The following is an 11,780-nucleotide window of genomic DNA, read 5'->3' on the forward strand; positions in this document are numbered from 1 at the left end:
TTACAAAAATTGGATTGCTCTAAGTCTAATAGATGTTGGCATTGTCACCTCGTTGCCGGAACTTTAGATCATCTATTGTTTTATTGTCCATTCATTAAAGCTTTTTGGATGTCTATTTGGGATCAAATAAATTGTTTATTAGAAAATTATGTAGCATTGTCATACGACACAATTTTATTTGGCGTGTCTATGAGAGCTAAATCTCAAATATCTGCTAATAATAACAAGCTTTTGATTATATTGACAGGAGTTGCCATTCAACAAATAACGTATAATTGGAAGGATTGTAAAGACTGAATTATTGTTTTTGGTGGAATTCAGTATGTCGTGTACAAAATGGAAAGAGCGTTGGCAGTTCAAAAAGGTTATAATAAATTTAAGGATGTGTGGGGGCCATTATTAAATTATTATAATGAATAATTTACACTTTTCCCAATTTTTATTTTTACATATGGATGAGGGGGAGGGGGGCTGGGTTTTTCAATAATAATATATGTATGATTATATGATTTGGGTGGGGACAAGGGTTAATTCCTCTTGTTGTATGTTGTTGCAGAATTTCAAGTGATGTTGTATTTTAATTGTTTGATAATTGCTGTACACTTGATGTAAAATGTAAAATGAATAAAGAATTTTAAAAAAAACAAAACCCAAAAACATTCAAAAAAAAAAAAAAAAGAATGCCATTTTATAATACAAGATTCATACCTAGACATTCAAAGTATTCACTGCATGTGCTGCTCTCAAACACAGCCCATCCAATCTGCAGGAGGGAGGGGAGTTGACAAAGGTGGAGAACAAGAGCTGCATAAAAATGAGCTCTTAGCTGATTATTTTCTTTCCTTTAATCCCAAATGATCAGTCCAGACTAATGAGTTATGCCAATCTGCCAGCAGGTGGAAATAGAGAGCACTAATGAGCTGTGCTTTCCATGGAACTGTGCAGACTCAGCCAGTGTTCAATAGCTAAGCATAGTAACATTGGAGTTCAGTATGTTATATGTATAAGATGGAAAGAGTTTTTGCTTTACAGAATGGGAATTATGATAGGTTTAGAAAGATATGGGGGCCATTGATTGAATATTCAAATGATTAGACACCTTTAAATACTTGAAATTTTATAATAAGAAGGGATATAAAACATATATGAATGAATATTATTGATATAGGGAGGGCTGGGAGGATGGGATTGGGGGGGGATAATTTAAAGTATTTAAGATTTATGGTTAAGAATGTACAAGTGATTTTGTATAGTATAAGATATCATATTGTATACTTGTTAATTGAAGTGAAAATGAATAAAGAATTTAAAAAAAATTTAAAAAAGCATAGTAACATAGTAGATGATGGCAGATAAAGACCCGAATGGTCCATCCATTCTGCCCATCTTCAGTAACATAGTAACATAGTAGATGACGGCAAATAAAGACCCGAATGGTCCATCCAGTCTACCCAACCTGATTCAATTTTTTTTTTTTTTTTTTTCTTCTTCTTCTTAGCAATTTCTGGGCAAGAATTCAAAGTTCTGCCCAGTACTGTGCTTAGGTTCCAACTACTGATGCTGAAAGCTCACTGCAGCCCATCTACACCATCCCAGCCATGCAGCCCATCCACAACCAAATGGCCATATACAGACACAGACCGTTCATGTCTGCCCAGTACTGGCCTTAGTTCTTCAATATTTACAATTACAGTCAAACCTCGGTTTACGAGTAACCAGGTTTGCGAGCGTTTTGCAAGACGAGCAAATCACTTGAGCAAACTGTAACTCGCAAACCGAGCATTGACTCGATTTGCGAGCCCCAACCCGACCCGACCCGACCGCGGGAAGGGGGGAGTGCAGAGTATAATAAACAGACTGTGGGGAGAGGGAGGGAGAACTATAATCTAATATAATAAAATGGTAAGCCGCGCATGCGCACTTCCTAAGCATGCGTCCGTTTTCTGTGAGCTGTAGCTAGGAAGTGCGCTTGCACGGCTCACACCCTGCCCTCTCCGTCACCTCGCGCCTCCAGCGGCGTGACAGTTTTCAAAGAGGCGCGGGATTCTTTCAACGCGGAACCACCAGCCGTTAAAGCTCCTGCCACTGACTCCCGACGGTGGAGGAGAGGCAAGGTAGAAGAAGATTTCCGCTGCCCGGCAACCAAGTCCTTTGCCGCCCCCCCCCTTCCCTTACCGCGGCCCCAACTGGCGATTTCAGCAGCGTATCCAGTAGTCTTCACACGCTGCTTCGGGCCCTTCTACTGCCCTGATTTTCTCCGGACGTGCCAGAGTAAATCAGGCCAGTAGAAGGACCCGAAGCAGCGTGTGAAGACTGCTGGACACGCTGCTTGAATCGCCATGTGTAGTCGGACCCGCGGGAAGGGAAGGGAAGGGGGGGCCGCCAAAGGACTCGGGCCCGCATTTGTAGTCGCTACTGTGGGAAGGGATAGGGGGTAGAGAAAACAATAATGCTGCTGCACAGGGAATTGGTGTGGGGGGGAGGGAAATGGAAGGGGGAGGGAATGTTGCTTTGGACAGACAGACAGAGGGAGGAAGGGAGACAGAAAGACACAGGGGCAGGTGCACAGGGAACTGGTGTGGGGGGAGGGAAATGGAGGGGGAGGGAATGCTGCTTTGGACACACAGACAGAGGGAGGAAGGGAGACAGAAAGACAAGAAGAAAGACACAGGGGCAGGTGCACAGGGAACTGGTGTGGGGGGAGGGAAATGGAGGGGGAGGGAATGCTGCTTTGGACAGAAAGACAGAGGGAGGAAGGGAGACAGAAAGACAAGAAGAAAGACATTGGGGCAGGTGCACAGGGAACTGGTGTGGGGGGAGGGAAATGGAGGGGGAGGGAATGCTGCTTTGGACAGAAAGACAAGAAGAAAGACACAGGGGCAGGTGCACAGGGAACTGGTGTGGGGGGAGGGAAATGGAGGGGAAGGGAATGCTGCTTTGGACACACAGACAGAGGGAGGAAGGGAGACAGAAAGACAAGAAGAAAGACACAGGGGCAGGTGCACAGGGAACTGGTATGGGGGAGGGAAAGGTGCTGCTGGACAGGGGGGAGGTAAAACAAAGGGAGAAGGGCTGCTGCTGCATAAGGAGAGCTGTGAAGGGGTGGTGGTGGACACAGGGGAGGTAAAAGGAAGGGAGAATGGACAGGGGGAGCAGGCAAGGGGTGGTGATGGACAGCCAAGGAAAAAGAAAGACAGAAAGAAAGAAAGCGTCTGAGAGAGAGAGAAAAAAAGAAATAAAGAGAGACACACACACATATATTCTAGCACCCGTTAATGTAACGGGCTATAAGACTAGTATTTGATAAGATAATATAAGAAAGTGCCTGCCACCAGTCTGCTGCTGAGCCTTGTGCATTTGCGCATGCTCAGGCCTTCTGGATCTCACCCTCTCCGAGATTCTCATGAGATCTCGAGTCTCATGAGAATCTCAGTGAGGATGAGATCCAGAAGGCCTTGAGAATGCGCAGGTGCACAAGGCTCAGCAGCAGACTGGCGGCAGGCACTTTCTTATATTATCTTATCAAATATTATAGTTCTTCCTCTCTCCCCCACGGTCTGTTTATTATACTCTGCACTCCCCCCTCCTTTCAGACTGTAAGCTGCCCAGATATTAAACTGATGTATGTTGAATTGTGAGCCGCTTTGGCTAAAAGCAGAAATGTTTTAAATAAATAAAACTTGGAAGTTTTATAGCCAAAAAAGTGTAAAAGACAACTAATCTTACATTGTCTTGTGCCAAATGGGAGTTCAAACCTCAAACGCTGAAATTGGCACTACTTTCAGGGCTCTTTATAATCCTAGGCACAAAAAACTCCCGCTTCAATAAATATAGATGATTAATCTCAACTTAACTTGAATTTAAACATAATTGACACCTAACTTTAGTGTTCAAAATAGCAGCATGCATTCCCACTTGAATCTTTTTTCCAGTAGTGGCCAGTGTGTCACAGTCCATTAACCTCTGCACAGGCCTACCTCACATATAATATGTTGGAGACTGAGAAATACGAATGACTGTGGATTGCACTGGACCCTACACAGGGTGACATCAATCAGTGATTTTCAGTCTCCATTTGCTGGCAGGAGAGTATGAATTAGAGGTCTGCATAGGAACGGGGATCGCAGGAATCCTTCCCACAGGATCCCCCCTAACCCACGGGACTCCCATGGGGACCCCCCTCTGGCCCACGGGGACCCCCCTTTGGCTAACGGGATTCCCACGGGGATGGAAGGCTTTAGAAGCAGGGTTCGTCCATATAATATAATGGATACGTCAGCCTTAGTAAAAGAGGGAGTTTATAAGTTAATTACCTGAACAGAAAACAAAAAAAGGGTTCCACCAAAGAGATTCCACAAGGAAAACAGCAGCGCAAACACAAAAGAAACTGTGGAATTGATGATCCTGTCAGAAGTAATTGCTGCTTTTTATGGGGACGGGCAGGGATGGAGGTACCGGTAATTCCTTCCGGGGATGGGTGGGGACGGAGAGGATCCTGACGGGGACGGGTGGGGATGGAGAGGATCCTGACGGGGACGGGTGGGGACAGAGAGGATCCTGACGGGGACAGGCGGGGATGGGTGAGATTTCTGTCCCCATGCAACTCTCTAGTATGAATCTATGCATCTGGACTTGTCTGGAGGGGAAAAAAAACCCATGACACCACAAGGGCTGGTGCTGGTGTTTGCTTGCATTATTTTGGTTGAAAATAGAAGGGATCCTAAGGATCTTACAAGCTCAGCTAACCTGAAGGATAGTGTGCAAAGGAAAAAGATGGACTAAGGAACAATAGAAACTCCCAGAGGCGCTAAACGAAGGTCTTTACCTGAAAGAGCTCTTTAAATGAGGGATGCACCCTAGGGTTGGGAACAAAAGGCAAGGCATAAAAGGGGAGAAATTCTGTGGTCTGGCTCAGAGCTGCTCCACTGGTCTCCAGATAGGTTTTAAAGTGAGAGATTCGGTCATCAAAGTCCGCTTTGTCCTAAGAAAGAGAGAAAGAGCTTTTATCAAGATCAATTTCATGGAAGCCAAGAGCAGAACTCTGCAAATTCAAGAGCTTCCCTAACAACATCAAGGAGACGTGAGAAAGCTTGTCAGTGCACTAGAAAGGGAATCCTCTAGTGCCTCCTTGTGACTGTCAGCAGTGTGGCTCCTTCCTATCAAAGTATGAAGAGAGAAAAATGAGCCTTATTGTCACTCATGAGCAGAGATGCCAAACACAATCCAGATTCAGGCCAGTTATGAGGAAAAGAAAGGAGAGAGAAACAAATCACATACAAGCCACAGGAGAGGGTTAACGGAAAGGAAGGTTTCATCTCCACTCACTGGCCCTCTGCTGATCTTGTGCTGAGCTGCACTTCTTTTCCAAAATTACTTCAGTTGGTTTATATTTTATGAAAGTCCATAGGCCATTAATGAGATGGACTTGGGGAAATCCACTGCTTATTCTTAGGATAAGTAGCAAAAAATCTGTTTCACTACTTGGAATCTTGCCAGGTACTTGGGACCTGGGTTTGCCACTGTTGGAAACAGGATACTGGGCTTGATGGGCCTTCCATCTGTCCCTGTATGGCAACTCTTTATGTTCTTATGTGAGCCAAGTAAAGGATAATCGAGCCATTGTGACATCACTGATGAGGTTGGCTCTTAGGCATTGGTGGAATGAGGCACTATGACATCACAATCTCAGCTCCGGAATGTTGCTACTGTTTGGGTTTCTGCCAGGTACTTGGTACTTATATTCTTAAAGTGATGAAAAGTAATGACATATAACAGTTATCCCCTGCCCACAAATCTCTTATAGATTCAGTGGAGCACACACATCAATACAGATTCACACTTATGATCACAACACAATCATGTCATCATGCTGGAACCAGACTCAAAGGGAACGTTAAAGGGAGAAACTGGGAATAGCTGGACCCTAGAGCCCTGTTACATGCTGGGTCTCTCACAACCACAGAAGGCGTTCGTACAGAGCAATTCCACCCAAAACACTGAGTTAAAAGAGAAATGCAAACTTACCAGCTTTCCTACTGAGTGCTTCCACGGGAAAATTGCAAAATGGATGTTGAGATAAAACTCCAACTTTTGGGCAACTGACTCATTATCTCGGATGCCTGGAGAAACATGTTCTTCCCATAGCTCAAAGAACACTTTCCGGTCTCCAGCTTCAAAAGCCATGACCAGATCCTTCTGTGGGAGAAAGACGAGAAAAAAGTCATCAAAACCCTTAACTTTCTCCTCAACCTCAGTCAGGACCACTAGGAATCCTGTACTGGTCTCACACAGGGAGTCAAAGAAACCAATCACAGACTATTTGAGACATCACCCCAGGTTTTATGGCTCCCCAAAATCTGAGTGTTAAATGGTGGCACAGTATAGCAGCAGTCGGCCAGTTCTATGAGCACCCACTTTTCACCCATGTCCTGAAAGAACTCACTGCTGGAAACCATTGTATACAGGCAGATGGCCTCATCCAGTCTGGCAAGTGTATTATTCTCCTCCCCTCCTTTAAACTTTTTTTATTGGAATGAAATTAACAAAGAGAAGCACCACTGGTACATCACAAATTCTAAGATTAGAAACATGTATCCATGGCAGTTCAGGGCCAGATTTTCTAAGGGCACCATTTTCAGTGGCTGCCTTAAAAGCAGCCACATGTCATGTCTCAATCACGTTTTGGTGCCAGTTAGAGAACTGCGCCTCCAGCAAAGGTAAGCGCCAGAAATGCAGGTCAGGGTTTTCCAGCACCTACCTTTGATGTGAATAGCGCCTAACCGAGCCATAAAACACCTACGGAAACCTGATTCTGGCCAGTAGGTGCCTCGAAAATCAGTTAAAAATGGTGTTTAAATGGTGTTTTTCACCGAGCTTGGGCACCTCAGCACCATTTAGAAAATCCAGGCCTTAAAGCCCAATGTTCAAAGCAATTTAGATGAATCTCTTCTTAAAGGCAATTAATAAATTCAACGGCATTTCACCACAGTGCCACTGAATATCAGCGCAGACCATGAGGAAGTACCACAAGGTCGTGGCAGGAAGGAGTTGGCAGAAAAACCAGGAGAAGGTTCTCCACAATCCAAGAAAGATGAAACAAACCACAGTGGAGATACGAAAGGTGTTGGTGCACAGTTTATTCAACAGTCATAAAAAATCTGTGTGGTGGCTCGACATGCATATGTTTCGGCCAGTTTGGCCTGCCTCAGGAGCCTTATTCAATATATTCAAATTCTTGAAAGATGTTGGCTATAGTAAATGATACACCTCATATCACGATTCGAATTTATAACACTTCTATGAGGTGTATCATTTACTATAGTCAACATCCCCACATTCCCCCTAGACCACCAGAGGGGCGGAAGCGTAGGATTGGGCCGAGTTGAGTTGTTGCTTCGAGAGAGGGAGGGGGGATCGGAGTTGCCATTATGTGTACCCCAGAAGACATTTCCGCTGAATCTCAACCAGTTAATAAACTTTAATTTAAAAAGAAATATTCCAGAAGCTCATATTAATTCCCTTTTCTATTTTGCATATCAGACCCATACAATGCAGTATAATAAATCACAGAAGAAAACAACAAATATAACCGCATGACTTTCTCAGGTGGGCAGATGTTTTACCATTCAAGCTTAGACTAGCTGCCACGCCCTCTCCTTCATTTAGAAGAGGGGCCCCTATCTTTTGCCATAGTTGCTTCCTATTACACAGACAAGCTGCAAATCTCTTCCCCTCCATTATGGGTTATGCATTTGACGTGTCACTTTACTGTGGTACAACCAGGCACTTTCTCTGTCCCTAGTGGCTGGTTCCTAATTAACGAGCAATGGTCAATCTCACCGCCAAAACCATGTAACTCACTAAACGTATCTAACAGTGACATCCAGGCACTGACTGGCCTGTGCACAATCTCATTTGAAACACGCTAACTTTGCACAATCCCACCGTGATCTCCACACTGTCACCAGCATCGGTCTAGCATCCTGGGATTGAATTCTAATATTCACCTTTGTACTGAGGGACCTTTACCACTTGTTTTACCAATGAAGGGGGGTAATTTCCAGGATGCTGATACCACCTCTTCTTTCAGGCTCCAATTGGTCATTGTTTCCACATAAAACTTTCATGTCACCAGACCCCTCCACAGACCAATGAGCCAGGACATATGGACCATGGAGAAATTAGGACTTACCTGATCATTTTCTTTACTTTAGTCCTTCAGACTATTCCAGGAGATCGGTCGATGGCCACCCACTCTTCTGGAATAATCTGAAGGATGAAAGGGAAGGGGGTCATTTTATAACAGGCACCCCCTATACTGTGCCAATTCTGTAAAGGACATTAGGCAGCTGCCTAATAGATAAAGTACATTCCTCCAGTGTAAGTGCTCTGATCTAAATGCTCGACAGATGAATGTAACTTACAGTAGTCTATAAATTAAGTGTACGTGAGCCCTGCTCCTGCTCTGCTGAGACTGCCCATCTGTACATCCATCTATAAAACATTCTTTTTTTTTTAGATTTCTATACTGTTCTCCCCAGGGAGCTAAGAAGGGTTTACATCAATTTATTCAGGTGCTCAAGCATTTTTTGCCTGTCTGTCCTGGTGGGCTCCCAATCTATCTAATGTACTTGGAGCAATGGGGGAAATTAAGTGACTTGTCCAGGGTCACAAGGAGTCACGTTGGTTGAGACTGTAGCTTTAACCGTTGTGCCACACTCTCCCCCGGTGTTATGATAAATATACAAGCATTTTACAGAATAGTGCTTAGATTGAATTTTGGCATTACCAGTAGAGAATGACATGGGGAAAAAAATCTGTTCCCGTCACCGGACCACCGTCCCCTTCACCGCCCTGTCCCCGCTATCCCCTTTACTGCCCCGTCCCCGCCATCCCCTTTACCGCCCCATCCCCGCAGCATCCACCCTTCCCTCTCACCACCTCACCGTCCTTCAGCAGCCCGAGAATCTCCCTCCCTCCCCCTTATGTTAGTAAAGAATTGAAACTTAAGGGAGAGAAGGCGTGCGGCCCCCTCCCTCCCTACGGCCAAATCTATCTCCCTTACCTTTACAGTGCTTTCATAAAAAACTTACTGAAGACGGCAAAGCCTGCCTGCCTGCAGTCGCGTGTGTGTGTGTGGGCAGAAGCTTCTCCTCTGATGTAACCGGAAGTTGCATCAGAGGAGAAGCTTCTGTCCACACATACGCAGGCTTCACTGGCTTCAGTAAGTTTTTTACAAAAGCACCATGAAGGTAAGGGGGAGGGAGGAAGGGAGGGAGATAGATTTGGTCGTAGGGAGGGGGCCGTGCGCCTTCCCTCCCTTAACTGCGGGAACAAGGCCATTCACCGCTCCACGGGGAGGTGGATGGCCTTGTCCCCGTGCCTGCAGAGAGCACTTTTCCCCCCCACTGTTTCGGCGGGTTACCCATGGAACGGCCACTGTGTCATTCTCTAATTACCAGCCTTTATATGGAGCTCAGAGTTGGGCACGGAAACTGTCACTAAGGGCCGGATTCTACAAAAGCCGCCCTACCGCTTCCTAACCTAATTGGGTTGAAGTGGAGTGATAATTGGGTGCGCCATTAAAACCTTGTTAAAACAAAAGTTGCTACTAAGCAGCCTCCGGGAGCAGCACCTAGGTGCATAGGACAGCTGTGTATCGCTACGCCAACGCCTGGAAGTGGGCGGCATCGGACTTCGGCGTCACTATGCGCCGCTGGCTGCAATTCAGGAAAGACTCTGGGCGCCAGAAATGGAGGAGCCGCGATTACAGTCTCAGGGCCTGAGCACCCTTTCAAGAACACAGCTTAGCTCCAATTTTTCGCAGTGTCCATTTACAGAATTCCCCTAATAGTGCGTACTGACCATTAAACATTTACAAATGTAATTGGTGCAATCCCTGTTATTGATCCAAAGCACGCTCAGATTTCTCTCACATTGCCTCTAGCAGCTAAGTTAATGTCAGAGCGTCGCTCTCTCTTTGAAAACATGCACTGGAAAGTGGGGAAAGCAATCGGTTTTCTTGGACAGAAGAACTGTATCAGGAACCTCTTACCTGGGCCATCAATGTCTTGGAGTCTCTTAGGGAAGCTCCAGCTGTTTTGGGCAATGGTTTGCCTTTTAGTTTGCATTCCTTTGCAAAACATTTCAGTGTTTCTTCAAATTCTGCAAAGCTCAAATACTGCAAAATATAGAGAAACATGGGGGGGGGGAAGCAGTGAAAATGGTACATCTCTCACCTAGGAAACACATGGCAAATGTACCATCAGGCTTTAAAAGTGGCCAAAAGCCAAGCAGCTACTGCAAACCCCACAAAAGAACCAGCAATGATTTTGCTATATACTCTGCCAATATTAAAGGTCTCCATCGGAACCCACCAGCTAATGAAGAACACTTGATCTCCCCCACCACGTACAGTCATCTGAGACTCATTCATCTAGATCAGAGGGAGCTCTTGAAAAATTCACATTCATTTTCAAGGCAATTATTCTTTTTACTTGCTAAGTTCTACTATAAGATGTTTTTCCCACTCTCCCCTGAGCTAGACAAGACCTGGACTCGACTATATGGATATGGTAAAAATGTGCATTCTTGCTCCTGATCCATATTGTCGAACACGGGACACAGGCCGTAGAAGTCGCCCGGCATCGACTACGGTGCCCCACTGCTGGAGTCGCCGTCCAAGCTAACTCCAGCCTACCCCGATCCATCTTGCCACATACTGGACCCCAGTTCCCAGACCAGCAAAGAAAATACAAGTAAGTAAGCAGAGGTCTAATTGAAGATTTTTGCAGGAAAAAAAGAGGATGCATGGCCCTGCCCACCCCCACCCTGTCTCTTTGGGATCACATCCGGAGGGCATCTGCGCATGCTTGAATGCGACATGATGACATCACAAGCATGTACGCATGCCCTTCAGATACGGCCCCGATCTAAAAAGAGGCCAGATCTGGGTAAATCTGGACATCTGGAAACTCCAGGTGCACCTCCTAATGAGAAAGAGTTCCCTTGGCCAGAGGCCAGTACTGGACAGACCTCCACTATCTTGGAACATGTTGGATGTTACTGGCCAGACTTTATGGTAAATACCCTGCAAACAGGATGGTTGGATAGGCTGGAGTGAGTTTGGAACCCAGGACAAGACTTTACAGCCTATGACCCAGAAGAGACAAGTTAAATTAATCATGTATTTTTAATGGGGGGCATGGGCAGCAGATGTCTTCAGCCGACCCGACAGCTATTCACTGGAGGATCCTGAGCTCACAGTAAGGGGCCTAGGCCTCTGAGGCCCCCTTATGGTTATCCACTGCCCTTAAACAGAACAAGCTTGAAAATTATCTGCATTCAACTCAATGACTGCCACCTATGCATGACATTTAATGTCTACCTCAAGCTTCTGGCTAAGCTGCTTCAGTGGATAAATATGAAATTCGAAAGGCAAACACAAGCAAAATATCTAACAACAAACAAAGGAAAAACTGCAGGGATGATGTGCAAGATGCCGCCAAGTCTTTAATCAACAGATATGAACATAACAGTTTGTATCCAAAATATGGTCCAAGAAGGTTGATGTACTGGGACCCAACATGATCTGTGTTTAGAAGAAACACTCCTTCCTCAGGGGTCCTAAAAAGAAGTATTAACATAGTAACATAGTAGATGACGGCAGATAAAGACCCGAATGGTCCATCCAGTCTGCCCAACCTGATTCAATTTAAATTTTTTTAATTTTTTCTTCTTAGCTATTTCTGGGCAAGAATCCCGGTACTGTGCTTGGGTTC

General features: G+C 45.3%; 1 protein-coding gene across 2 annotated transcripts in view; it reads right to left on the reverse strand.

The window, feature by feature from the left end:
- ARMC9 (armadillo repeat containing 9) overlaps positions 1-11,780 on the reverse strand; it is a 157,457-nt gene that overhangs the window by 144,427 nt on the left and 1,250 nt on the right. For both annotated transcript variants that reach the window (XM_033958175.1, XM_033958174.1), the window contains exons 2-4: positions 10,055-10,180; positions 6,025-6,195; positions 4,826-4,981 (exon numbers count right to left, since the gene is read on the reverse strand). In XM_033958175.1, the coding sequence (XP_033814066.1) occupies positions 4,826-4,981; positions 6,025-6,195; positions 10,055-10,180 (453 nt within the window). The remainder of the gene's footprint in view (positions 1-4,825; positions 4,982-6,024; positions 6,196-10,054; positions 10,181-11,780) is intronic.

This window comes from Geotrypetes seraphini, chromosome 9 (genome assembly GCF_902459505.1).
Source record: "Geotrypetes seraphini chromosome 9, aGeoSer1.1, whole genome shotgun sequence".
NCBI lineage: Eukaryota > Metazoa > Chordata > Amphibia > Gymnophiona > Dermophiidae > Geotrypetes > Geotrypetes seraphini.